Here is a 27,970-nt window from a genome sequence, read left to right as displayed (position 1 = left end):
ATGCATTACAATTGAACATAAATATAATGATTTAGATATTTATCCATCCAATTTCCGAGCCGCTTATCCTCACGAGGGTCACAAGAGGGCTGGAGCTTTATCCCAGCGGTCTTCAGCCAGGAAATGGGGTATATTATGCACTGGTTGCCAGCTAGTCACAGGGCACATAGAGATTTAGATTATAATAATAGTAGTAATAACCATAAAAAGAAAAAAAATTTGAAAGAAAAATTTTGATGGAAAAATTACATTTGTGTAGTAATTTTGAATGACATGGAAAGAGTATAGTGAGCACAAGATGGCGGCAGTTCCACACAGTGTTTTGTGTCCTATGTGTCCACAGCATGTTTGATGTTGGCGGCCAACGGGACGAGAGGAGAAAATGGATCCAGTGCTTTAACGGTCAGAACCTCAACCGCGGTTGTTGTTGTTGTTGTTGTTGTTGGGTATCTCCCCCTCGCACCTAGCGATGTCTCACCGTGCGTTCCGTCCACTCTCAGATGTCACGGCCATCATCTTCGTGGTGGCGAGCAGCAGCTACAACATGGTAATAAGGGAAGACAACAACACCAACCGGCTACGAGAAGCGCTCGACCTCTTCCGCAGTATTTGGAACAACAGGCGAGTCGCCCTTTTGATCCGGTTTCCCTCCCCGTACGGCTTGATCCAAAACCCTTCAAATCACACATGGCGTCGTCCGCTTGCTTTCGGCAGGTGGTTACGCACCATCTCGGTCATCCTGTTCCTCAACAAGCAGGACATGCTCGCCGAGAAGGTACTAGCCGGCAAATCCAGAATTGAAGACTACTTCCCCGAATACGCTCGCTACACCATACCAAATGAAGGTGGGTTCCACATACGCGCGCGCACACATTTTGGAAATCTGTCCGTGTTTAACAGTCCGTCCGTTTGTTCCAGCAACCCCTGAGCCCGGCGAGGACCCGAGAGTGACGAGAGCAAAATTCTTCATCAGAGACGAGTTTCTTGTAAGTAGCAAAAGGACCACCTCAATACAGTTACTACTGAGACGACGTGAAAATACGTCTCCCAGAGTTTTGTTCGATACGGTTAAACATTTAGAAACTGATAATAAACGAAGGTATGTGGAAAAATGAGAGACACTTTGCCGTAGAGGACCCATATTTCAGGCCCGAGTTGATGTTTTCGCCAATAAGAAATTGGACCGTTAACCCGCTTCCGCTTGTCTCGGAAAACTGGATCCACACATGGATCTGGTGAGTAAGCCGTCGAGATTTACACAGAAGAGAGTTTGAAAGCGTAGAAAGGTCTGGACGCGTGTGCAAATACTTCATTCATGGATCTGTTCTCAATCAAGAATAAATCCCACAGAGCGATGGAGCCACTCAGATTTTTTTCAATACAAATACCAATATTTAAATAAATAACAAAGGTTTTACACAAACTTGCGTTCATTAACAATGATTGGGGAAAAAAAAGATAGCGAGTCGCCTCATCTGTACACGGAAGCGTGTTGCGGTCACACATTAAATATCAATAAACTTCTCTGTGACAGACTTTTAAAAAAAAAATAATATGCATTGTTCTCAAATGAGTCCAATGCGTATTAAAAAAAAAAAAAAAAAGAAACCGCTGCGATAGGCTTCAGCCCCCATACACGGAAGCGTGTTGCGGCCACACGTTAACCGACGTAAACCTCTGCGTCAACGACGGTTTATTTTCTTTTTTTAAATACGCATTGGACTCATTTGAAAACAATCCATATTTAAAAAAAAAAAACGTCTGTCGGTTTAGAGAGAGAGGTTTACCGAAGTTTAACGTGTGGCCACAACACGCTTCCGTGTACCTTGGAGATGACTCCCTGTCATTTTTTTTTTTTTTTTTTTTTTTACCGTTCTCAAATGAGCCAACATGGCATTATAAATACTTCTTGGTAATTTAAGACTGAGAAGAATAATTCCTACCTGAATGTGTTTATCTGGTCGGGCACCATCCCTCACGTTTAATTGCCAAAATCAATCGATATTTTCTGGTCTTTTCAGCTGCTATTCCATAGAATAATCTTTTTTAGTGTCTGTCTCGTCTGTTGTGACAAATAACAGCGCAGCAAGTCTCGGGCATTGTGAATATTCTTCTCCGGTTCAATGTCAAGCATCTCTCTTTGACCGGCAATATGGCGTCGTGAAAACGGTGACGTCACGTGCACGAGCTCTATAGCGCTGCGTCAAATAGGGAACGTCGGAATGTTTGAACCCGTGTAATATATGACGCGTCTCTCTTTGGGCGCAGCGGATCAGCACGGCGAGCGGCGACGGCCGCCATTACTGCTACCCGCACTTCACCTGCGCCGTGGACACGGAGAACATCCGACGGGTGTTCAACGACTGCCGGGACATCATCCAGAGAATGCACCTGCGGCAGTACGAACTCTTGTGATGAGATCTCCCGCCTCCTCCCGAGGACCATCAAGTACTACTGAAGTGTGTCAAATCCTCCTCCGCTCTTTTTTTTTTTTCCCTTTTTTTTTTCCATTCACTTTTTTGGATTCCTCTGCGACGAGAAGATTCAATTGATTCCTTTGATGTTTTTTCCTCTTTTTTTTTATGTTATTTTTTAATTTTATCATTCCACTAAGCTTCAGGCTACCTCCTTTTCTTTACCCCCCCTCCCTCTCTGTTTTTTTTTTCGGATACATGAAGACACCTACAGCACCTCAGTGAAGAGCGTGCGATGAGCGCGTGAGCGCCCTCCTCCAAGAGAATGAAGAGATAAATGCACGTTTGCTTCAGGTCACCCCCCCCCCCCTCACAACGATGATTTGGATTATTCTCCCCCAAGAGGATCACACAATGTAGCATCAATGCGATATTTATTAACCCCGTCACCACTTTTCTTTTTTTTGGGGGGGGGGGGTGGATTTAAAACAAAAAAAAAAACGCTTTGCGGACCGAGATAAAAGAGAGAGACGGGGCGCACGATGATTAAATAGTATGGCAAGCCGGAAGGATTTTTCCCCCCAAAAAGGAGCTACTGCTGCTGCTGCTGCGTGCACTTTAGCCCCGCCGCCTCCACAGACTCGGACCCCCGACCCACCACACACACACACACACATGCACATACACACTATCCTTTTACCTGCGGGAAGGGGAGACAAATGTGTATTATTATTATTTTTTTTTCTTTTTCTTTTTTTCTTGTACACTGTGCAAGGTGGAATTCTCCTGTACAGACTGTAAAGTGTAATATTATTTTGTACAAGTTCAATTGAAAAGAAAAACAAATCTACTTGTAGATCTTTGTGCCTTGATTATGGCTGTACCTGTAAAAAAAAAAAAAACTACAACAAAAACAAAATGAGCTCAGATGTAAGTAATGTTTTTTCGACCGCGCTGTACAGCTTGATGTCAAAAACGTTTTTTTTTTTTTTTGTCGGCAGCAAAACACGGAGACTGCACGAAATGGGGCGAGGGAAACTTTCTCTGTAGAGTTTAGGTTTTTTTTTCTGGTTTATAAAAAAAAATCTAAATAAACTGCTGTTTATTTAAAAAAAAAGAACTAAAAACAAACTAGGGAAAGTATCCTAAAAATATACATTATGCAAATTAACCACTTACCTGCAGTGAGGACCACATGTTGCAGCACCATTGCCTTTTTTTTTTTTTTTTTTTGGGGAGGGATTTTTATTCTGCCCTCTTTGTTTAAATTATTGTTTTTATTTTACTTTAACAGCTTTAAAACACAACATTGGAAATCCTTTGAAAGTGTCCAAATTGCAACCTGGTGTTGTTTTCATAGGAACCAACTTTTTTTTTTGTTCTCTCTCTCTCTCTCTCTCTCTCTCTCTCTCTAAGTGCGTGCGAGATCCTGTGTACATAGACTCACACATGCATTATGTGTGTGCGTGTGCGTGTATGAATGCAGGAAAAAATAATTTTATAAATGTATGTACATGTAAATTTATAAGTCTATATAAATATATATGTACAATTATACATGTTTAATTATGTGTGTGCCTAGGTGTACATACCTATGTATGTATACGCTAAATATGTCTACATACACACATAGGAAAGCATGTCTAGAATGGAGCTGAATAAATGAGGGTGTGCAATATTGGTCATGTTTGGGGGTGGGGGGGGGGGGTCCTATGGGAGCCATATGCGATACAGGCACAGGCACTATGAATGTGTGAGCAGCACCCAACAAGACGAGCTCTTCTTGTACAAAAAAAATAATAAATTTAGCATCAGCCTTTTCTTCTGCTACACGACACACGCCTTCTCCCCCCGCCCCTCCACACACACACACACACACACACACACAGTCGACTTGGACTGCAGGGGCCGACGCCTCACTCGAGCCCGGGGAGGATGATGAAATGACATTTTTATTTTTCTTTAAATAAAGAGGCACATTAGAGGACTTCCATTCATTTATTTGCTTTATTTACAACATGTGTGTCCTGAATCCACACTTGAGTTTTTCCACTTCTCTCAAAACGTGCTCAAAGCCTGCCCAACGGAGGCGAAGATATGCCCGTTAATATCTTGTAGCATTTATCAACGACAAAGAGGCAACACAAAACTTGAAGACAAGAAAAATTCTTTTGACAAAATCATTTTTACATGAAACTCATTGAGGTTATAAAAGTACCGTAATATCCGGCCTACAAGCCGCGACTTTTTTTCACACGCTTTCGACCCTGCGGTTTTTGCGGTGATGCGGCTATTTGTGCGCGTTTCCCAACGGCCGCAAGGGGGCACTTGAGCGTAAAAGGTAAGAATGAGACCGGTGGAATATATGTGCCGAGGAAGTGACTTTTACTAACCCTGTTACTTGCGTGTTGCTGAAGTGTGTCTCAGTGATATTTACTGGTAAGTTTTATTTTAACCGGCCCTATTAGCGTTAGCACTGGCTTAGTGCAGTACTAACTTTAGCACGGTGCTGATTTTAGCGGGCGTTAGCATTAGCTCAGCATTAGCGCTGTGCTAGCGTTCAACTCTTACTGTGTTACTGCTGTGTCTCAAAGGGATTTTTTTACCAGTATGTTTTTGTTTTTACCGGCGCTAGCTTTAGCCTTAGCGTGAGTGCAGCAGCGCTAGCGTTAAACTCTTTCTGTGAACCGTCTTTCTTTGTAAATATCTCGTGTTTCAATGCGGGCACTTGCGGCTTTTACACAGATGCAGCGTATATATGTACCAAATGGTATTTCCTATACAAATGTACTCAGGTGCGCTCTGCAGGCCGGGAATTACGGTACATTAGGGTCCTTAAAAATGCAAAATTATTTGATATTTAGGGGGAAAAAAAATGGTTCTTTGAAGTTTACAAAAATGTGTATTGTTCCTAGAAGATACATAGTCTACTTTGAAGACACTAAACTGTTTTAAAAATGCTCCACAAAAAAATTGTTAGTCTCACTTTAGGCGTTTTGTTTACAATTTGGTTTCATATTTAGAAAAGGTTAACTTATTGTCATGAGGGTCCTTAAAAATGCTCACTTATTTGATATTTAAGGGAAAAAAATGGTTCTTTGAAGTTTACAAAAATGTGTATTATTCCTAGAAGATACAAAAACTTTACTTTGAAGACACTAAACTTTTTTTAAAATGTTCCACAAAAATGTCTTTAAGCTTTTTGTTTACAGTTTGGTTTCGTATTTAAAAAAAAAAAAAAAGGTTAGCTTATTGTCCCTTGAAATTGATAATTACATTATGTTTAAGGATGCTAAATTGTGTTCTATTTTTACAAATTACTTTCATCACGGGTTTAGAAGACTGACGATGCAAAATTCGTTGAAACAGTAAATTACATTTTACTGGATGATTGAAAAGAGTTCATGTCATAGAACTCCATGCCGGTGTCACAAAGATGATTTATTAACGCACAATTGATGTACAAATGTCAACTTCACAAAATCTGTCAAAATATTTGGCACGGAAGGTGACCCACAAAAAAAAAAAAACGACCTGCGTGATCAGAAGAACCCTTCAATAACACAAAAACGTGAGATGAGCAATGTGTTCGGAATTCACAGTGAATCACATGGCACGTCTTGACACTTAAAATTGACATTTAATAGTAATAAACTTATTTCTGGGTGTCAAAAAAAAAAAAAGGCAAAGTGCCTGAATGTCAGTGGTGGCTTGTTTAGTGGAATTGGGTCATCCTGGATTCTTGGCGGAAGCAAACTCACGTGCAGGAGAAAACGGACCCATGTTTATTTTGTGTGTGGGGGAGATCACAAGCTACTCTCACCACTTCATAAATAATCACGTTTCACTCAAGTTGTTAAAAGGACTTAACAGGTTTGTGAAATATTGGGATAAAACAAACCCATCAGGGTGTCTGGAGTCTGTGCCTCGTGTGTGGATGCGGTCGTTTCACAGAGGCTTGTGCTTCCCCAGCAGGCAGAGGCTGAGGCACTGCAGCAGGCCCTTCATCCACAAGCAGTGGGCCAGGACCAGCAGCATCAGGCAGGCCCCGGCCGAGCAGTACACGCCGATGACGGTGCTCTCCTCCGGTAAGAAACACTTGGACAGCGCGTAGCTGGCCGGTGACACGGATGCCTTTTTTTTTTTTTTTTTTGGGGGGGGGGAGGGGGACGACAACAAAATGCACCATTTAGAGGAATGGTTGAGGTGTAATCAAATGGGTGAAACAAAAAAAAAAGGTACCCGTACGTCCTCCTACTTGTTTTACAATCGACAAAAAAAGGTTTAATTTGTTGATCTTAATGATTGAATATGTTGAATATTGTTCGTTGCAAATGTAGCAACCCACATCACTTGCTGTTAAGTCAACTTCCTTGGCCGCAATGCATGTTGGGTACACGTATTGATTATAAAATGAACGACGGCAATGTTTTTCTTCAATAAAGAGAAATACTAAACATTGGATTGGATTGAATTGTCAAGGACTCGATGGAGGGTCCCCCCGTGCTGGCGTCTGCCGTTTCCAATGGATCATTTAGTGACATGGAGACGGGGGGGGGTAAGAGTCTTAAGTTCTCCATACACTCTGACTTGCATAAACAAACAAAAAAACTAAAGATTTGAAATGCTCGAGTTAATTGAATCAACTAAAACACAAAAGCAAGAGTTTTCCAATTTAAATATTTAAAAAGTTGAAATAGAATTGACTGAAAAATGAAATGATCATTACAATACATTTTATTTTAGTAGTAATAAAAATCTATACCACTATTTGAAATCAAAAATGTTAAATTTGAAATAATTGTTAACCGGCCTTACATTTTTAAAGTATTTTTTTTCCTGATTTTCTAAATAAATAAATAAAAGCTGTTAATGGTAGTGAATGCGTTACGTGCTTGTCAGTGGAATTTCAACATTAAATGTCTTTTTTTTTCTCCTGAAACTAAAGCAAAAAATAATAATAGTAAATACATAATTAAATGCGGTGTGGGGTACACGCACTGAACTCGACGACGACAGCGATCGCGGGGGCAACCCACCAGGATGAAGCTGGGATTGTTTCGGTTCCTCCAGCTGAAGGACGGCACGCTGACCTCTGGGTACTTGTTGTCGTGGAGGACCTCGCAGCCGCTGTGGGTGTGTCCGCTCAGGATGAGGCGGGGCTTGAACCACTGCAGCAGCTGAGGACACCCGAGACAAAAACAACAACAACAACATGAGCGTCATTGGACTGAAAACGTTCAAGTGCTCCTCACCCTCTGGGAGGCCTCCTTGGACAGCACGTCGTACTTCTCCCTGAACAGAAGGTGTCGCTGTCCGGCCGGCGCGGCGTCAGTCCCCGTGCACGCCGCATCGCTCACTCGGTACAGCGGGTAGTGCTAGAGAGGCAACCGCATCATCATCATCATCATCAACATCGTCAACGCTCCTGCAATGCTCGATTTTTAGCAAAAACAACAGTAGCGGCCCTCAAGAAAAAAAAAAAAAAAAGTTTGGTGCAGCTTGGAAAATAGTTCACTGAATTTTTTTTTTATTTTCACGCACAATTTGGATTCATTCAAGATATCCATCCATCTTCTTTGCCGCTTATCCTCCCAAGGGTCACAAGGAGTACTGGAGCCTATCCCAGCTGTCAACGGGCAGCAGGCGGGGTACACCCTGAACTGGTTGCCAGCCAATCGCAGGGCACATCGAGACAAACAGTCACACCTATGGGCAATTTGGAGTGCCCAAGTCATGTTGGATGTTTTTTGGGGATGTGGGAGGAAACCGGAGTGTCCGGAGAAAAGCCACGCAGGCACGATGGAGAATGTGCAAACTCCACACAGGCGGGGCCGGGATCCAACCCGGGTCCTCAGAACTGTGAGCCTAACGCTTTACCAGCTTAGCCCACCGTGTCTCCCCATCCATCATTTCTATACCTATTCTTGTTTTTTATTTCATGTATCTTTTGACTGATTTACATACATTTTTGTTTGTACATGTTTTATGGACCAGGTTGGACTTTTTTGTACATCATGTAATTTTTTGTTTTGTTTTTAGTGTGTACCTTTTTTGTACTTCTCTCAGATTTCATTTTATGTACTTGTGGTGATTTATGTGCCTTTTTGTGTTTTGTGTACACATCACTTTTGAATATACCATCCATCAATCCATCTTCTGAGAACGCTTATCCTCACGAGGGTCACGGGAGTGCTGGAGCCTATCCCAGCTGTCAATGGGCAGGAGGCGGGTTACACCCTGGACTGGTTGCCAGCCAATCGCAGGACACAAACAGCCGCACCTATGGGCAATTTAGGGTGTCCATTTAATGTTGCATGTTTTTGGGATGTGGGAGGAAACCGGAGTGCCTGGAGAAAACCCACGCAGGAGAACATGCAGACTCCACACAGGTGGGGCCGGGATTGAACCCGGGTCCTCAGAACTGTGAGGCAAACGCTGCCCCACCGTGCCGCCTCTCATTCAAGATAGTGAATCGAAATTGCTGTTAACAAAATACATTAGTTTCAAGGACTGCTTGGCTTTCCTTTATTGTCTCGAGGTGGAGTGTTACTGAGCTCACCTGTAACATGATGGGAGGTGTGGGCGGGTACATCTGCGTTCCCTCGCAGTCGTCCCCAGAACTCTGTAAAAACACGAGTTTGCTTTGCGGCTTTTCTTCGGTGTTGTGCGCACGCGCGTGCCGCCGACTCGCCTGCAGAGAACAGTTGAGTCCCCTGGAGAGTCTGAAGAGCTCCTTCTCCACGGACTGGCAGATGGGGCAGCCGTCGCCGTGCAGCGCCACGCTGTTCACCAGCAAGAAGCTGAACAGAAAACCGACACAAACCGGCATTGGGGCAGCCTGTCCGAGCATTTTGTGCAGTCAAAAAAAAAAAAAAAAAAAAAAAAAGTCAGGATAAACTGCTCACTTGATTCCGTTTTTGGTGACGATCCTGGTGGAAGAGGCGTTGAAGACCTTCTCGAAGCGCTGCAGCTTGAACCAGTCCATCCTGCGGCGGGGCGACAAAAGCAAGTGAATCGGCAAAATTCATTGATGAGTTGGTCGCACGCCCTGTCGGGCGGAGAAAATACGGCGCAACAGTCAGGGTGACGTTTCCGGAAAGATGGACGTCCCTCCAAAAATGGCGAAAAGACGACGAGACCGCCGGGAAGGGAGGCCAGCGAGATGACTGCAGTGTCATTCAATCAAGCAATAAAAGTTCACTCTCAAATCCAAGGTTAAACTTTTTTTTTTTTTGGGGGGGGGGGGGTGAAGCCTACTGGGACAGCAGAACTTTGTTTGGAGCTCTTTCGAGATACTTGAATTGGTGCCAGTTGTGTTCAGACCAGCATTTAACATCAGTCTGAACAAAAAGGGTTCCATAATGACATGGGTCTGGTCACCTTATCGCAATTATATAGGTAAATTTAATAACCAAATGTTTTTTTTTTTTTTTTTTATCCATCTCATTTTCGACATCACAAAAATAAAAGGCATGTCGACATTGGTGTAAAATAGCAAGTTAGGGAAAGAAAAAAGGTCTGCAGTTTGTCACGACTGCGCTTCCTCAGCAATTTCACATCCGGCTATTTCCCGTTTTTGTTTTTTTCGTTGTTTGTTTTTTGCGCGTGTTTGGCTGGCTGCTCCTCACTAACTGGCTCAACCTGTTCACAAGCGCGTTTTACTTTTTCTTGGACTTTTTTTTGGATGTGTGTGATGGCACCACCAAAGTGAAAATGTGGTGATAAATAAGCAGAAAGGCTGAAATGTTGCCACTCTTGTAGATGACGTGGAGTTTAGTTAGCATGCTATGCTAACATGAACACTGTTTCAAACTGTTCACTCTATATTATGTCTGTTAAATGTGAGTAATTTTACCTGATTTTAGAGCTTAACTTAGTGTATATTTTGACACATATAACTCTGACAATAGCTCTAAAAGTCCACTAGGTGACAGTATTGCTCTGGTAACAAATAATTTCCTGTACCGTCATCAGAGGATGAATAATTTTAAGTTTTATTTTACCGTGGTTACCATTTTTAATTACGATTAATGGAGTACAGTATATCGATGCAATGAGACACGCATATATTCTTTATCCTCTGCAAACGACCATCGGTTCCTCTTGGTGTATTTTGATTGGCTGCATGTTTATCCGTATGTCTGTATTGTACCGCCTCCATGTGGCGAAGCCGCGCACACCAGGAGTAGCGCCATGCCCACTGAACTGAGGCAAAAAGGCGCCAATACACGTTTTATTCTTTCCATTACGTTTCATCATGTCCGTGTGTGTGTTTTTTAAGTATGTACAATATTATTTATGATTTTACTGAAAAATACGATTTTGTTGGAGGGAGAGCTGGAACTAATTATAAAATGTCAGCAAATTTTGGCTTTACTTTTTTGTTTCTGTTTTAGCAGTCTTGAAGAGTAACAAAGTGCTAATACTTTGCTACTGTACTTGGATACATTTTAACAGTCCTGTGTGTAGTCATGCAGTCGTGTGGAAATACTGATAATGAAATTGAGGAACAGGTAATCAGGAAGTTTTTTTTCCTCTCCCAGCCAACGTGAATCGTTTCACTACACTACTGAAGTCCACAAATAATTGAATTCAAGCTAAAGAAATTAAATAATAAATAATTGTAAATATGCGGCATGGTGGCTCAGCTGGAAAGCGTTGGTTTCATAGTTCTGAGGTCCCGGGTTTGATCTGTGTGGAGTTTGCATTTTCTCCCCGTGCCTTCGGGGGTTTTCTCCGGGCGCTCCGGTTTCCTCCCACATCCCAAAAACATGCACCATTAATTGGACACTCTGAATTGCCCCTCGGTGTGATTGTGAGTGCGGCTGTTTGTCTCGATGTGCCCGGCGATTGGCTGGCAACCAGTCCAGCGTGTACCCCGCCTCCTGCCCGTTGACAGCTAGGATGGGCTCCAGCACTCCTTGCGACCCTTGTGAGGATAGGCAGCTGAGAAAATGGCTGGATGGATCATTATAAATAATAAATAATTTAAATGCTGTAATTTCCATTATTGACTATATTAAACAACAAAAGAAAAGTAAGTACAGAAAGTTCCAACACAGTTCTTTTCTGTTAAGATGCATGTACGTTTTACTCAAGTATGCCTTGAAGATACTTCATACGAAAAATGGCTTTTTACCGTTTGGTGGACTTGAAAGGCAGCTTGAATAAGAAATAATCAGCTTATGTCTGTCAAGTACAGTAAACATCCGTTCAAAGTCCGGATTTTATCAAGAAGTCGCAATCAGCAAAGTGTGTTCTCACTCTTATGTGACAGAAGAGTTTCTGCTAGGATGAAGGGCAAAGATTATAAAACGGCGGTGAGGCCGGCCATGATGTACGGATTAGAGATGGACGGTGGCACTGAAGAAACAACAGGAAGCTGAACTGGAGGTGGCAGAAATGAAGATGTTGAGGTTCTCGTTCGTAGTGAACAGGTTGGATAGGATTACAAATGAGCTCATTAGAGGAACAGCCAAAGTTGGATGTTTTGGAGACAGGGTTAGAGAGAGCAGCCTTCGATGGTTTGGACATGTTCAGAGGCGAGAGAGTGAGTGTATTGGTGGAAGGGTCCAGGCAAAAGAGCGAGAGGAAGACCAAAGAGAAGGTTTATGGATGTGGTGAGGGAAGACACGAGGACAGTGGCTGTAAGAGAGGAAGATGCACGAAATAGGCTTAGATGGAAAAAGATGACGGGACGAGCCGAAAGAAGAAGAAGAAAAAGTCCTCACTCGTAATGGAAGCCGATGTCGTGATTCCCGACCAGGACCACCAGCTCGGTGTCGCCCGAGTGTCGAAACATCCTGTGGAAGCGCCGCACGTCGTCCTCCCAATTCTGCACGGACAAGATCGCACACTTACCAACTGTCAACATTGCATTTTAAAAGACTTTTCTGGATTCCTTATACAGAGGGGGGGAAAAGGGCTTAGTGAATATTTCTGCCATCTGCTAGAGGAAGGGCAAAAAAATACACTATAATTTCTTCAATAGACGCCATATTTTCAATTAATAGCACTTCGAATAGACCCCTCATTCTTTCCACTTAGAACTCATGTAATTACTGTATTGTTAGCAAGTACGTATAGTGTAGTCCGTGTCACCCCCCCCCCACCCCCCACCCCCATTGTTTTGATTTGTTCGCCTGACCTTGTGTGAGCTCCACTTGCCCTCGTCGAAGATGTCCCCCAGGATGAAGACCACCTCGGGCCTGAGGAGCCACAGCGCGGTCTGGAAAGCGCGCTCCATCTGCCATTCCCTGCGCACGCACACACGCCCCCCCCCCCCACCGCACCCCTCGCTTATTATGATGTCAATCAATCAGAGAAGAAAGAGGAGGGGGAGGAAACAAGGTTCTTGTCTATCCTCCCCCACGCCACCACCACCCCCCCGGAATTTACCTCCTCAGCTTGTCGAACCAGTGGCCGCCGACGGCCCCCAGCAGGTGCGTGTCGGACAGAACCATGGCGCGGACCGGCGGCGAGTCCGGCGGCCGGCCGTCGACGGCCTCCCCCCCGCCGCCGCCGCGCGCCAGCTCCCGCACCCGTGGCCATTCGCACTTGAGGATGACGGGGAAGTAGATGAGATACTCGCAGAAGAAGAAGGCCCCGCCGAGCAGCAGCGGCAGCAAGGCGGCGAGCAGCCACCTGACGCCGAACCTGGGCATCGCGCTCCCCTCACGACGTGATGGAGCGACCCATCAGGCATCTTCTCCTCCTCCTCCCCGTCTTCCCTCACGGCCCGGGCCCGACGTGGTGGCCCATGATGGCGGCGGAAGAAGATGTCGGGTCAAGTTGGGAGGAAAAACAAAAGCGGAGCGCGAGGAGACGCGCAGTCTGTCGAGCTCAGCTGACGAGCGTCGAGCCAAGCTCGCGCTTGACGACGCGCTTCCGCTCGGGCCGCAAAATAAGAGCGTGCAAAGGGAAGTGGGCTGTGTGGCTAAAAAGATAGAAGGAAAACTGATTTTGCATCGGACAAAGTTAATCCGATGACTCTGGGTGAGTGAGCCGTGCATAAAAAAAGGTAATACGGTGATTTTGCAAATCCTTTTCAACCTATATCTAATTTAAGATATTTAATGTTCAAACTGACAAAGGTTATTGTGCTTTTTGTGTGTGTGCAAATATTCTCCAATTTTGACTTGGATGCCTACAGTTCCAAAAAAAAAAAAAAAAAAAAAAAAGGTGGGACAGAGCCAAACAAAAGCTTAAAATAAAACATCTGTTCAGAACATCCCACTGGTGAATAGGTCAAACGGAAACAGATGACTGTCATGAAGGGGAACAAATGGGGCATCCCTGAAAGGCTCAGTTTTTCGCAAAAAAAAAAAAAAAAATCATGTAAATATGTCTCTAGTTGATATGTTGCTTCATGCATTATGTGGAATGATGCAAAATCTGAGTTACAACTATCCAAATTTATTTTTCCTGATGTGGCCAAAAGCATAGAAAAAGCAAAGTTTTAAAGACAGTCATTGCATCGTAAACCAAAATTAAGACATTTCACAACCCGAACCAGATATGTATTTTTTATTTTTAAACTCAAATAATCAAGGAATGTTTCAATTGAAACATGTTAACAATCTGGTAGAGAAAGAACAAACACTTTAATTGGATTAAAAAAAAATGTCTTCCATTTTTACGGAAGTAACGAGCTTTTCTCGAGACAGAATCGCAGCTTTCAAGTTTGATTGGCTGATCATATTATAGCATTTATATGACAAAATATTGCATAACCTTTTTTTAAGTCTGCTATATAAATATATTATTGCAAGACAGAACTCTGCGACTAACAGTAAAACACCAAAGTGTTTTCTTGGGTGGTGTTTAAGAAAATAAAAGTCTATATTTTCTTGTTCCCCCATTTCTGTTGGTAAATACTGTTTTTAAGTGTTTTAATGCTGTAATGCAGTCATGAATTTACACAACAATTTCCAGTTGAGTTCTCCCCGTTGACAGATTTTTTTTTTTTTTTTTTTACTGTGGAGCATGTGTGACGTAAAAATGTTCTTTCATCGGTCGACGGGATATGTGGAGCGCTATTTCAAAGACCTCCGAGGAGATTTTACAAAATACTTTTCGGATAAAAGCTGCTTGACTCCTCCCACTGCCCCTTTGTCGAGCCCATTGTTTCCTAAGCAAACATGTCACATGTTCATGCGTGACCCTTGCTTGACCTTTTTCCATAAGTGTACCATGTGACCTCACGTAACCAAGTACTAATGGTATAGCCCGTTATACATGTTTTATAAGCCTTTAATGTAGCAATTTTATTGATTAATAAGCATTTGAAGTACCGGGTGGCTGCTGACGACCCTTTTGAAGTATTGTTTTTGTTGTTTTGAAGGTGTTCAAGCGGGCCATAACGATGTCAACTGCTCAAAACGAACCATGTAAAAGTCAAAAGTCAAAGTCATAAAGCTGTCAAAGCAAGACTGGAGGTCAAGGGTCATAAATCAAAAGTCCAGTCTGAAGTACGTTTTGCTAAATCAATGACTGAGTTTCGTTTTGTCCCGCGCTCGTTGTGGCAGACGGGGCAAAATCGGATTAATGGAATTAAGATTCCGCGTGAGCTGCTTGTGCGCGTCGGCCTCTTGCTTGCAAACCGGTTTTGGCCTCCCACATTCTGGTCCTCAATTCGGCCATTTGGCAGCCAAAATACAGCAATACAGGCCAGAATATTGGAAAACGAAGGCAATTTTTCACCGTCGGAGGAAGTATCTGAGCCTCTTTAACGCTAAGATTGAAAACGAAGTCGGCAGGTTCTACGGCATTCTTCATTTGGACTGCAGTAATGTGGAAGGCCCCACCCATGCAAACTCGATTGGCCACCTCCATAAAAAAACTGAGTGTAATGTGTCATCATCTTGACTAAAGACTACTTTCTACACTATCAAATTTGGTCAAACCACAGCCAGTTTGCAACTAGTGTTTGGTCTTCCCCCGCCTTCAAACTCCTGCATTTTGGCCTGTTTTACTGCCGCTTCTCTTTCCCACCCCAGCGATAGCAATAAGGAATCCTGCTATCGGATCACGAGATGAGGCTCATTCCTGTCATGTGATTGTTGGACGGGAACGTGATACCAATCTCTGTTTGCGTTGCAAGTGAAGTGTGCGACGTCATTGAAAGATAAACAATTTTCCCCACACGGTTGTCATGACGCCCACTCTTTGATTAACGTTGATATAATGTAGTTTCAAGTCTCACATAAAAGTTCTCAGGTCCTGGTTTTGAATTTCATTTTGCATGTTGTCCCTGGGCGGCACGGTGGATCGGCTGGTAAAGCGTTGGACTCACAGCTCTGAGGACGCGGGTTCGATCCCGGCCCCGCGTGTGTGGAGTTTGCGTGTCCTCCCCGTGCCTGCGTGGGTTTTCTCCGGGCACTCCGGTTTCCTCCCACATCCCAAAAATAGGTGTGATTGTGAGTGTGGCTGTTTGTCTCGATGTGCCCTGCGATTGGCTGGCGACCAGTTCAGGGTGTACTGTCGCATCCTGCCTGTTGACAGCTGGGATATACTCCAGCACTCCCTGCGACCTCCGTGAGGATAAGCGGCAACGAAAATGGATGGACGGATGTTTGATCCTGTAACTTTTTTTGTTTTTGTTTTGTTTGTATACGACCAGTTTTTCGTTCCAATGATGGCACTCACCCGACCAACTTTTGGGTCAAATGACCATCTATTAAATACCACTACTTGACATTTTTGTGATGAAAACACCTTCCTGTTTTCTCCATAATAAAATGTCTCAAACTCTGAGTAGCTGGATGTTGTCCTTGACCTTGCGTGTGTGTGTGTGTGTTTTTACCCCAGATACTCCCATCTTCTTCCCACACTCCCAAATTATGCATAAATACTCTCATTCGTCCATAAATGTGAACGCGGACACTTGTTTGTCCATGTGTTTCTTATTGTCGCATTTAATGAACAAACCCGTGTTTGCAGGCTTTAAAATGAGCCCTTTTGATGTTTTTATTTTGCATTCAGCGTGGTTCCAATGCTGGACACGTGTTGTTTACTTAAAACAGTTCAAACGTATCGAAACAGCATAGCGGTGAGTTGCCGTGGCGACGACACGGCGGCCTCGAGAGCGAAAGGCAAAAATGTGGGCGGAGGCCCCGCTCGCCTCCAGATGTTCGGCCTCGCAGCGCTCCAGCCGCAACACCAAGTCGCTGTTTACGTGTGCGGGGGAACAGAAAACCGGCATTTCGAGTGCCTCAAAAAGCGTCTTTGTTATTATCGTGCCGCAACGTCAATGCGCTGCTTCACCATTTTATTCCCCCTCTCCATTATAATAGGGAATATTGTAATAGGAATGTTTGAGCTGCTAAAAAAAAAAAAAAAAAAAAGGCTAGGGTGGGGAAACTCCGCTTTTGACATTTCTGAGCACATTTCCAGTTTAATGGCTGCAAGGAAAAGTGCTGAGCAAAAAAAAAAAAAAAAAAAAAACGACTAAAACTTGATTTAAACCAGTAATATTCATCTGAAACATTTTTTGCATTTTTTCTTTCACAAGTCAAAATCGCCCGGGCGACATATCAAGTCGTGAAAAAGTCGTCATTTCTCTATTTCAAGGCACCGCTGCATTCCAAAAGAAGTTTTTTTTTTCCCCGGGTTCTGTCAAACATTGCCGCACGCAAAATGGTGGCAGAAGAAAGCGAATGGGCTGTAAATCACGAGCGGAGTGGAAGCTTTATTACCGGGATTGCTGCGAGTCGCAGTATTTTTTTTATTACCCAACCCTGTAGTCAATCATCTCAAGTGATAACAATAGGATCGCCATATGCGCAACGTTTCTCGATCCCCAAGTTAAACCAGTTGCCTTTGCCGCCTTTAAAGGAACTGGTGACGATTCGGGCCCAGCCGTGTTCTCCCTGGAAAAAAAAAAAAAAAAAAAAAAAAAAAACACATACAGGAAGTTAAATCGCAATTATGCCTAGAACAAATCAAATCAGGTCCAAATGTTGGAAATCGCGCGTTAAACCAACCCAAAACTCTCCCCAGGAGTTCCTGACGATCCAGAACTCGGTGCCGTCGTCCGCAACTCCCCAACCGGCAACGGACACGATGTGATTGGACAGCGAAAGGGGGTGGAACTCTGAAAAGATGCCCCCGGAATACACCTCCAGCCCCTTGGTGGCCATCAGGGAGCAACTGAGAAAAACACAACAAAACAAAACATTCCGTTTGTCTCCCCCTTGTGGGGGTTAGAGGTAAGTCGTCATCATGGCCCATTTTGTCACCTGATGGGCCCGTTGGTGTAAATCTCAGCTTTCATGCGGTCTCTGCCGGACACCCTGCCGTAATCGTCCACTTTCCACATGGTGTAGTTCCTCACCACGTCGCACGACGCCGCGGAGGCGCACGAGCCGCACTGGTTGAACAGCTCGCACTCTGCGGGTGGACACGAAACAAAGCCTGAAGGAAAACTAGGTGCAGAACGCCCCCCATTGGCCATCGCAGGAGTTACAGCGAGACTCAGCATGACTGTCACTTCAAGTGTAAAAAGAAGGTAACCAGCGTTGAAAGTAAACAAAGAAGTTTCGAGTTTATTCTCTTGGTATAGCTCAAAAGAATATGGAAAAAGACAAAGAAAAAGCTGAACCGAACTGGTCACTCTCCCCCAAAATATTCTGGTTCGACTCCAAATCGTGCGGCTTTAAATTTTTATTTTTAATTTAGATTTTGAAGTCTGCCTAGCGCCAAGTTTGCACAATCTGTGCTTGTGTCGTGCGTCTTACTTTGGTTTTTGGCTTGGTAGTTGTTGCAGGTCTCGTCGGGGATGCCGCTCTCGTGCGCGTACGCGTACACCGCCAGGTCGTCGCCGCCGTAACACGACCCCGCCCGACCGCAGTCGATGACGTTTTGCACCGACAGGTACGCAGGCGGCCACGCTCCTCCTCGCCTGACGTTGATGCGGTCTAGGGCGACGGGGACAAGAAGTTAGCACCGTGGTCTCGCCCCGGTACGGGCCCCGTCATCGCCACGGTTACCGGCCAGGGCGCTGGTGGCTCCCATGGCCCAACAGGAGCCGCAATACTGCGGGATGTGCTGGTTTCTGGTGACGCTCACGTAATTCTGCCCGTCCACGTTCCTCCAGTCCCACGAGCGGGGAAGGTCTGACACGTTCATGTACTCGTGGGGCCGAGGGCGTGTCCTGCAGTAAAAGACGTATTGTTTGTATTAATTAAGTACTGTATGAAAGAGAAACCCATCCATCCATTTTCATAGCCGCTTATCTTCATCAGGCCGCGGTGAGTGCTGAAGCCTATCCCAGCTATCAACGGGCAGGAGGCGTGGTACACCCTGAACTGGTTGCCAGCCAATCGCAGGGCACATTGAGACAAACCGCCGCACTCACAATCACACCTAAGGGCAATTTAGAGCGTCCAATTAATGTTGCATGTTTTTGGGATGTGGAAGGAAATCGGAGTGCCCGGAGGAAACCCACGCAGGGACGGGGGAGAACATGCAAACTCCACACAGGCGGGGCTGGGATCGAACCCGGGTCCTCAGAACTGTGAGGCCAATGCTTTACCAGCTGATCCACCTGCTGCCTATACTGAACATCATGATGATATATTTTTATTTTATTTCTTATACTTTTTAACTTTTTTTATTGTATTATTTTTCATCATTGTATCTTTTTCTGTATATTGTTTTTGTATTACTCCATTTTTATTAAAATGTTATTGACATTGCAGTTAGATGAATTTGTAGTTTTTTGTGTATATTTTATTTTGACTTTATTTAGTACTTTATTTTTCTTGACCTTATTGTATGTATGTGTATTTTTTTAATCTATTTCTGTCTTACTTGTTCTATATATTCATATTGTATAAATATATATGTTCAATTGTTTTACTCTATTACTTTAATTTTTAAAAGATTTGAATTTTTTTTAAATTTTAAAACTATTTTGTATTTTACGGGTCGACATTTTTTATTTTCACGTTTAATTACTTCATGTTGGTACATGATATTCTTATTTTATTACCGTATTAATTGCTTATGTTAGTTGTAATGTTTTATTTTGTGTTTTACTTAACATATGAACGCACAATTGTTTAAGAAAATATATGTAATTAATATTACGTAAAGGTTGTTGCTGATTCCAGTTTCGCTGGTGACGCAGTATTTTTGCAACACAGCAACAACAACAAAAAAAGATTAACGACAAAGCGGTGACATCTACTCACCGGACAAATTGTGGCCTGCTATCATTGATGGGCTTGTAACATGGTTCATTCAGAAGCTCCAAAGCGCTTTTCAACGGCAAAAACAACAAAAAACAACAATAACAACAACAAGATAACAGCGGTAGCCCAGCCACGGAGGCCGCCATCTTGGAGTCGTTCTGTAACATCACCAGAACGCGATCCGGCGCCCCCTAGTGGCCGACTGGGGCACGACAACAACAAGAGGACGTAAGGGTAAAATGTGGAAAAATGTCGGTTTGTTTCCTCGCTAAAAACATTTTTACGTGCAATGTGTTAGAGGTCGAGGACGTTTTAAAGGTTTTTGTCAGCCGCCACGATGAACCATCGCCGTCCATTAAGTTCATTTGCAGCCTCAGCAGGAAACTTTTGCTTGACAAACTTGCTTCTCTGTTGTAATTGCATTACACTGTGTGTGTGTGGTATTGGGGGTGGTATGCGGGGGGGGGGGGGGGGGGGTCCTGCACCGTAAAGGATTGTGCAATCCAATTAGTCGTGCATTCGAAACCCACCACTCACCAGGTGGAGCCCTCCACTTGCGCCATCGACTTCCTTCCAATAATGATGATGATGATTGTGATAATGACCAACTTTCCAAAATGCGATTTTGAATTTTGCGTTCGATGCTTCTGTGTGGACTAAATCATACAGCGCGTGACAGGAGGTAATTATGGGAAATGTGTTTTTTTTTCTCTCTCTCTCTCGCTCCTGCTGGCGGGCAGACGGCACGGCCGGTGCATTAGCTGCAGCGTCTCCTCTCCATCCGACTGTAAAAATCGAAAATGACAACAATAAACACGCGTTTGGAAGCCATTATCCCGGCCGACGTCGTCAATCCAACGCGAGCTCTCGCTCTCGTTGTCCCGCCCTTATCCGGCGTTAAGTGAAAACGAAACGTCGGCGCCGTACCCGTGCTGGGCGGCATCAATACGCTGCATGTAGCCTCTTTCACACAGAGATCCTGCAAGGCGAGAGAGGTGGGAGAAGAAGAAGCTGGGTTCTGCATAAATGACACAAGTGGATATACTCTGCTGTGTGTGTTTTTTTTTATATAATTTGCAGGATCTCTGTGTGAAATAGACCTTAATTATTTTTTTTGGATGATGCCTTTTTTTTTAGAAAACGTTTTAAATTAGCTTCTCCTACTTTTGCCGATGTGATATAAGTTACAGCGTCTCTGTATGAAATTGGCTTCAGTTTGTTTCTCAGAACCGTACTCAGCATTTTTTCCAGACCATCTGTATGAAATGGGCTTTAGTTTGCATGGTATGAAGTTTTTATGACGTTTTTTTTTTTTTTGACCACACCATGTGACGACAGCACGGTGGGCTCAGCTAGTAAAGCGCTGGCATCACAGTTTTGAGGTCCCAGGTTCAATCCTGGACCCGCATGTGTGGAGTTTGCATGTTCTCCACGTGCTTGCACGGGTTTCCTCCGGCCACTCCGGTTTCCTCCCGCATCCCAAAAATTGCAACATTAATTCGACACTCTAAATTGCCTGTAGGTGTGGTCGTGAGTGCGTCTGTTTTTCTTCATGTGCCCTGCGATTGGCTGGCAACCACTACAGGGTCTACCCCGCCTCCTGCCCGTTGACTGCTGGGATAGGCTCCAGCACTCCCCGTGACCCTTATGAGGATAAGCGGTTAAGAAAATGGATGGATGGGTGGATGGATGCATGTGACTGTCTTTGGTTTGATTTTCACACATTCAGATTCCACCTTTTTTTGCAGGCTCTCCATGTGAAATTGGCTTGTGTTTTCCCCTCCTTCACATATTCCAATTTTTTTTTTTTTTTTAAAGAATCTCAGCGTGAAATAGGGTGTGGTTTGATTCTCACTCACGTGATCTGACGCTGGCTTTTCTGGAGGCTTGGAATAGACATTTGTCCAAATCTCAACTACACACTGATTTCTTTTCGTTTGTTTGCAGGATCAGCATGAAATGGACTTGGGCTGTTTTTATTTGTTCAGTTATAGCTTTTTGCAGGATCTTCGTGTCAAATAGGTTCCAGTTCACGTCTCACCTTTTTTGTTCCTATGTGATTTTTGTAGCATCTCTGCTTGAAATTGTGTTTGGCTTTTTTTTTTTTTTTTTTTTTTTACATGTTTGGATGCCTCTTTTCTGTAGGATTTTCATCCATCCATCCATTTTCTTTGTCGCTTATCCTAATGAGGGTTGGAGGGAGTGCTGGAGCCTATCCCAGCTGTCAACGAGCAGGAGGCGAGGTACACCCTGAACTGGTCACCAGCCAATCGCAGGGCACATGGAGACAAACAGTCACACTCACAATCACACCTACAGGCAATTTAAAGTGTCCAATTAATGTTGGATGTTTTTGCGATGTGGGAGGAAACCAGAGATCCTAGAGAAAACCCACGCAGGCACGGGGAGAACATGCAAACTCCACACAGGTGGGGCCGGGATTGAACCCTGGACCTCAGAACTGAAGTCAACACTTTACCAGCTGATCCACCGTGCCTGTAGGATTTTATTTCCTAAAATAAACTTGAATTCTTAATCACGCGCTATGAGGTGTTCATTACAGGAATTCTGCAATTGTAAGGATAAGCAGTTCCCATAATGGATGGATTGACGGTTCGGACTTCTATGCAGGATCTCTGCGCGAGAGGGTCTACTGCCAAGACTCATGGGGCAGGACGCAAAACCACATTAGCTGCTGATTCATCGTCAACGTTTTAACCAGTCTGGTGCATTTGGGCCGGGAGCTGGTCAATAAGTCGCTCTTAAGCGCGGGATGAATAATGGATCAAAGACAAAACCTTCCCCTCCAACATTGGCATCTATCACGGACGGGATCGGTCCTTAAATCACAACCCGAAGCTATCGACCGCTGCGGCCGAGGGGCGGATCGGGTCGCCTCGGCGATAGCGGCCCAGGGTCCGTCTGGGTCAGAGCCCCGCGCTGATGTTGTTGCGGCGGCGTCAACCTCGTCTTGTATCCAATGCGCAAGGCCTCTCACTCCCATCATGCTTTGCAAAAAAACTAATGAATAATGTAATATAAAGAAAAGGTCACGGGAACTCAAATTTGGTTGATGTACTATCGAATAACCACTTGAGTTGGAGATGATTTTGATCCACTGGAAATACTGATGTCCATCCATCCGTTTTCTTAGCCGCTTCTCCTCACAAGGGTCACTTGAGTGCCCGGAGCCTATCCCAGCTGTCACCGGGCAGGAGGCAGGGTACACCCTGAACTGGTTGCCGGCCAATCGCCAGCCAGCCAATCGCAGGGGGCATGGAGACAGACAACATGATGATTAATGATTAATTTATTATTCATTAAGAAATATTAAAATAATTTAGACCAATTAAAGATTATGAAATTAAAAATGTGATGTTACATATACAGATTATGATTATGTATTTTACTAATGACGTCAGTACGAACGTGTTTTTGGATTTCAAACATTACTATATATTTTTTTAAACTGGGGTCCTGTAAAAGTGGATGAGGAGTAATCCCGTATTTTACCAACAGGAGGCAGTTTTTCTTTTTCGTGAGCAGGTACGCTCATCGTTTTTTTTAAAAATTTGAATAGGAGGATTTAAATGACCGGTGATTCATTTTTTAAAACTTGTTGAACATTCTCACCGAAGGATTAAAATATCAATTATGAAAATAAAAATAATAGTGAGAAAAAAAAAACCATGACACGCGATGTGCTCTAATCGTTCATCTTGAAGCCCCGCCTCTATTTGGAGAGGGTGGGGTCACAAACTTGAAGACGCCTTTTGATTGGCAGGTGCAGCTGCCAATCACAAGTTGCTTTCCTGATAAGACTTGTGCAGCCCACGCGTGTTTCAAAAGTGTTCCATCCAACCCGAGGCAGAGAGCAGAGCGCGTGGACCTCCGCGAAGTGTCCAAAAGTGTAACAATTACACTTTGACACGACTACAAAGAAGCTCCGTTCCACCTTCCGTGGCAACTTGTTGCTTCTTTTCGGCAACATTTTCCTCGCACTCGGGCTGTTTGCCCACCTGAGCGGCGACATGACTTGAACGCGACGCGAGCTCCCAAAAAGAAGAAGCTAATTTTTTTTTTTTTTTTTTTTTTTTGTTGTTCCGGCAATGAGCTGCCCGGCGTGGACGGCGCTGATAATGAAGCCGGGAAGTGGCCTCCCCTCGCTGCCTCGGACAAGCCGGCGCTCAGGTGTCTCGTCCGGCCTCGGCCGACTGACGGGCAGGAGCGCACACTCGTGACAGGCGGGATTTGGGAGACTTTTTTTTTTTTTTGGGGGGGGGGGGTTGGGGGTGGGGAAGGGGATGCGAGGGAGACTCTAACGACCGAGAGAAGGAGAAAGAGTTTCTTGTTGCTGCCCGGGGGGCGCCATGGCCTCTGAGGTGGTGTGTGGGTTGGTCTTCAGGCTGCTGCTGCCCGCTTGCCTCGCAGCCGGTGAGTTGTCTTTTTTTTTTTTTTAATTTTAAATTCATTTTCTAAATTCCCTTCTTTTTTGGTGAGTGGAGAGACGGATGACTGATTACGTCACCGCCCCCACACCCCCAACCTCTACTTCCTCTAAACACCCCTAATAAGACGTTTATAATAGCGCTACTTGGAAGCAACTTAAACCCCCCCCCCCAAAAAAAAAATTTAAATTACAGATGTGCAAAAGCGTACTTAAAGTGCTGATTTCATGAAAAATGACTTTCAAGCATAGCCACTCAACGTAATTCATATAAGTATAAAAACTTTTCAATTATCCTTTGTAAAGTTACTTTTACTCTAGCTCATATACATATTTATATAAAGTTCATCTCAAGAGTGACTTTTTTGTTTCCTCTTTGCTTCATTGAAAGCGATATTTTAACTAACTAAGGCACAATCTTCCTCAAAATGTTGCCTTCAATACTACTAGAGAAAATTACATTAATCTTAACTGTTTATTTTGTGTTATATCAATATGTATTAAAAAAAAAGTTAAACTATCCCTTAGCCAGTTTCGCTAAATCCATCTCAAGCGTTTGTCCTTGAAGCAGCTGGGGGACATGACATTTAGACTAACTATTTAAGTTTATTAAATGGAATGTGTATGGAATATCAAATGTCAATGTGGCATTTCTCCTGGCTTCCTTGAATGCCACATTTTAACCCGGGCACAATCTTCCTAAAGGTAATTTTCCAAGATTTACAATCATTAAGAGTCAGAAAAATTTTATAATTTATATGCATAGGGTAATTAATGGAGCAGACAGTGGTACAGTTATTGGCGAGGTTATGACATAAATAATATAAATATGTTTACAAATAGAAAGGTGAGAGTTCAGGATTGGAAGATCTAGGATGTTGTCTTTAAGGCTGCTGGGAAAATTGCATTTCACATAGCTATTTAACTTGAATCATATCAATTTAAAGAGAAAAGTAAAAAATTTCCCACCGACCTCAAAGGCAACATTTTAAATCTTCCTTAAAATCAGGTAAAATTTGTAACGTTGTATAGCCACGTATCTTAAAGTAGGGGACACGGTGGAAGCGTTGACCTCACAGTTCTTAGGACCCGGGTTCAAACCCCCACCCCCGTGTGGAGTTTGCATTTTCTCCCCGTGCCTGTGTGGATTTTCTCCGGACACTCTGATTTCCTCCCACATCCCAAAAACACGCAACATTCATTGAACACTCTAAATTGCCCCCAGGTGTGATTGTGAGTGCGGCTGTTTGTCTCGACGTGCCCTGCGATTGGCTGGCAACCAGTTGAGGGTGAACCTCCTGCCCCTTGACAGCTGGGATAGGCTCCGGCACTCCCCGCGACCCTCGTGAGGATAAGCGGCAAAGAAAATGGATGGATGGACATATCTTGAAGTCATAGCAATGGAAATAGAAAACTGACCATTTCCCCAGGTGCCCTGAAGGCAACATTTCAATCCAACAATCTTCCAAGAAAATATTAACCTTAACATAAACCTTTAAAGCCACTTATCGATTACATATCGATGTAAATAACAGTCATGTTTCCCGCAGGTTCCTAAAACGCAACTGTTTAAGTAAGGCACACTCAGGGATGCTGTCGCATAGCAACTTAACTGATCCATGTATAGATTTTCTTTGCTGCTTAACCTCACGAGGGTCGCGGGGAGCGCAGGAGTCAATTGTCCAATTGATGTTGCATGTTTTTGGGATATGGGAGGAAACCGGAGTGCCCGGAGGAAACTCACGCAAGCATGGGGAGAACACGCAGGCGGGTCCGGGATTGAACCCGGGACCGCCGAACTGTGAGGCCATCGCTTTACCAACTGAGCCCACCGTGCCGCCCAAGTTAACTTAATGCAACATAAAAAGAAAAGTGGCGTCTTGCCCCAGAAGCTATGAAGGCAACATCTTGAGGGAAGATTGTGGTTGGAGAAAACAGGTTTCACCACTTTTCCGTTTACATTCTCGAATGAAGACTTATTAGTAATCAAAATAATTCGATCAATGTTTTTAAAGGAGGATTTGTCTTGAAAAAAAGTTCTCCTTTTATTATGTATGCTGAAGCTGACATAAGAGCAACAATCAAACAAACCAACATGCATTTGTCGACGTTTTGATCCACAATAGGCCCAGTTGGCGCATCAATTACTCCCAAAGATGTAAGAAAATACAAACAAAATGTCTTCTATCAACAGAAATGTTACAAGTACCTTTATTAACTGATCTGACAGTAGACACACGAACGCATCTTTAGGAACGTGTAATAAATGATCCCTTCAAAAGAAGTGGATAAAATGGTGTCTAGACCTTAATTTATGTCGCTGTGAGTGAAGTAAAGTTAAAAAAAAAGACATCTGCAGAGGAGCTTATTGGTTTTAAATACTATCCATGCAAAATAGTTGTTGGTCCTTTAACCCAGCTGCAGTCATATTATTTATAACAAGTTAAATCAATCACCCTGGAGTTGTTTTGGGGAAAGGACCTTTGCAACTTTTTGAGATGGAAATGATGGCCGTTAAAAATAAAGCACGCCAGGTCAGGCCTTAAATCTGCCAGCAGGGTTTGACCTTAATGTTGAAAAATTCCATCGAGGAGTACGCAGATTGACGCGTGTTTATTTAGCTCAGGGTTTACCGAAGCCTCGTACGTCTTCGTGATCTGAATTATTCATGCACAAACAAGATTTTATTGTACTGTATTTCGGTCATAGTACAACAGTACTGTCGCCATGGTAACATTTTGAACTGCACAGGTGATGTTATATTAACATACAAGCGTAGAAACAATGGAGAGGCGCAGAGGAGGCTTAATATTTAAAATTTTTAATTTTTTAAATTTTTAAATCATGTTTATAATTTCCAACTGTTGCATAGTAAAACTAAAATAAAATAAAACTCCTCAGCCTCCCAATGTAATGGAAAGAAAGGGCGACAGAGAGATGTTTGTAGATTTATAGTTTGTGAAGAAATACTCTCATCTTGTGGCATTTTATAATAATATTATATGGACCCTTTCTAAAAAAAAATCTATAATCTATGGAAGTTTAACTTTTTGAATGGAATTATGGAACTAATTTTGGAATCATTTTCCGTGATATTCCATTTTTTTTTCTGGAAATTGTCTATGTATGCATTATGTATTTTCAAAATGTATAAAGGGGAAGTCCAGTAGTTTCGATTAACAATGTATCCGATAGGTCATGTGATATGTACTGTACCTTTAAAAATTTGAGGTTAATCCTTTGTCATTTAATAGTGTTTTGAGAAGATTTTTATCGGCAATTACGAATTTTCATCGGCGCCGCCATTTTGGCGAGTCACATGACCTACGTGTGACATGTACCGTGCTGCAACAAAGGCTCGCTTACGTTGGGACACAATTATGGCCAGTGCTGATTTCTCGTATTTATCCTCATCTGATGAAGAAACAGCAGTATCGGTTGATCGGGAAGATGGAGGAATACTTCCATACAGATTTGAACCTATGGCTATAAATAATGTTCTCCCAACATAAAGCGAGCCTTTGTCGGGGCACGTAATACCTCACATCCGCGAACGTAGGTCATGTGACTCGCCAAGATGGCGGCGCCCATGAAAATTCGTAATTGACGATTAAAAAAAAAAAATCTTCTCCAAACACCATTCAATGACATTGTTAATCTAAACGACCGTACTTCTCCTTTTTAAAATATTTAAAAAAACAAAGTAAAGTAAAACTACTCACCGTTTTTTTGTGTCATATTGATTTTTCTAGGTCGCATCCCTCTTCCGTCCTTTCTAGCGTAAACAAAGCAAAGCACACTCGTGGAGCTAATTCTCGACACGCTCACTGAGCTGAACTCCAGAGTTTTGCCACATCGTGTTCGGTGTGGCTCTTTGCCGTCCGCCATTGCGGCTCGTTCGCCTCCCAGTT

General features: G+C 43.5%; 4 protein-coding genes across 8 annotated transcripts in view; 2 read left to right on the top strand and 2 right to left on the bottom strand.

Annotated features, from left to right (window-relative positions):
• Window positions 1-4,372, top strand: part of LOC133510522 (guanine nucleotide-binding protein G(olf) subunit alpha) — a 61,798-nt gene extending 57,426 nt beyond the window's left edge. For 2 of the 3 annotated variants that reach the window (XM_061838530.1, XM_061838532.1), the window contains exons 8-12: window positions 344-402; window positions 501-621; window positions 715-845; window positions 919-986; window positions 2,269-4,372. In XM_061838530.1, the coding sequence (XP_061694514.1) occupies window positions 344-402; window positions 501-621; window positions 715-845; window positions 919-986; window positions 2,269-2,415 (526 nt within the window). In that variant the 3' untranslated portion in view covers window positions 2,416-4,372. The remainder of the gene's footprint in view (window positions 1-343; window positions 403-500; window positions 622-714; window positions 846-918; window positions 987-2,268) is intronic. The other variant, XM_061838531.1, reaches the window with a different exon arrangement.
• A 1,462-nt stretch (window positions 4,373-5,834) lies between these two features.
• On the bottom strand, window positions 5,835-13,948 carry mppe1 (metallophosphoesterase 1). Of its 2 annotated transcripts, XM_061838527.1 has the most exons (9): window positions 12,816-13,946; window positions 12,565-12,673; window positions 12,149-12,252; window positions 9,323-9,403; window positions 9,109-9,217; window positions 8,977-9,039; window positions 7,670-7,792; window positions 7,454-7,594; window positions 5,835-6,548 (listed from the first exon to the last, which is right to left on the bottom strand). In XM_061838527.1, the coding sequence occupies exons 1-9, from the start codon at window positions 13,079-13,081 to the stop codon at window positions 6,363-6,365; spliced, it is 1,182 nt and encodes a 393-aa protein (XP_061694511.1). In that variant the 5' UTR covers window positions 13,082-13,946; the 3' UTR covers window positions 5,835-6,362. The 2 variants fall into 2 exon arrangements, with proteins under 2 accessions (XP_061694511.1, XP_061694510.1); XM_061838526.1 differs by having other exon boundaries at window positions 8,977-9,217; window positions 12,816-13,948.
• A 3,138-nt stretch (window positions 13,949-17,086) lies between these two features.
• LOC133510521 (cathepsin Z) lies at window positions 17,087-19,790 on the bottom strand. Its single transcript, XM_061838529.1, has 6 exons — window positions 19,613-19,790; window positions 18,407-18,570; window positions 18,155-18,334; window positions 17,657-17,807; window positions 17,402-17,567; window positions 17,087-17,287 (listed from the first exon to the last, which is right to left on the bottom strand). Exons 1-6 carry the CDS (start codon window positions 19,777-19,779, stop codon window positions 17,171-17,173), a joined length of 945 nt encoding a protein of 314 aa, XP_061694513.1. The 5' UTR covers window positions 19,780-19,790; the 3' UTR covers window positions 17,087-17,170.
• A 4,122-nt stretch (window positions 19,791-23,912) lies between these two features.
• Window positions 23,913-27,970, top strand: part of LOC133510632 (piezo-type mechanosensitive ion channel component 2) — a 61,615-nt gene continuing 57,557 nt past the window's right edge. For both annotated transcript variants that reach the window (XM_061838740.1, XM_061838739.1), the window contains exon 1: window positions 23,913-24,046. In XM_061838740.1, the coding sequence (XP_061694724.1) occupies window positions 23,983-24,046 (64 nt within the window). In that variant the 5' untranslated portion in view covers window positions 23,913-23,982. The remainder of the gene's footprint in view (window positions 24,047-27,970) is intronic.

This window comes from Syngnathoides biaculeatus, chromosome 13, assembly GCF_019802595.1.
Source record: "Syngnathoides biaculeatus isolate LvHL_M chromosome 13, ASM1980259v1, whole genome shotgun sequence".
Taxonomy (NCBI): Eukaryota; Metazoa; Chordata; class Actinopteri; order Syngnathiformes; family Syngnathidae; genus Syngnathoides; species Syngnathoides biaculeatus.
The sequence above is the reverse complement of the archived record's forward strand: the minus strand, read 5'-3'. Positions and strand labels throughout refer to the sequence as shown.

Coding starts and splice junctions, on each gene's coding strand:
- mppe1 (XM_061838526.1), bottom strand. CDS start 13,081: ATGCCCAGGTTCGGCGTCAGGTGGCTGCTCGCCGCCTTGCTGCCGCTG. Junction 12,674..12,815: donor TGGTTCGACAAGCTGAGGAG/GTAAATTCCGGG, acceptor GTGCGTGCGCAG/GGAATGGCAGATGGAGCGCG. Junction 12,253..12,564: donor GCAAGTGGAGCTCACACAAG/GTCAGGCGAACA, acceptor TTGTCCGTGCAG/AATTGGGAGGACGACGTGCG.
- LOC133510521 (XM_061838529.1), bottom strand. CDS start 19,779: ATGTTACAGAACGACTCCAAGATGGCGGCCTCCGTGGCTGGGCTACCG. Junction 17,808..18,154: donor CTACCAAGCCAAAAACCAAA/GTAAGACGCACG, acceptor GTCCACCCGCAG/AGTGCGAGCTGTTCAACCAG. Junction 17,288..17,401: donor ACTCCTGGGGAGAGTTTTGG/GTTGGTTTAACG, acceptor TTTTTTTTCCAG/GGAGAACACGGCTGGGCCCG.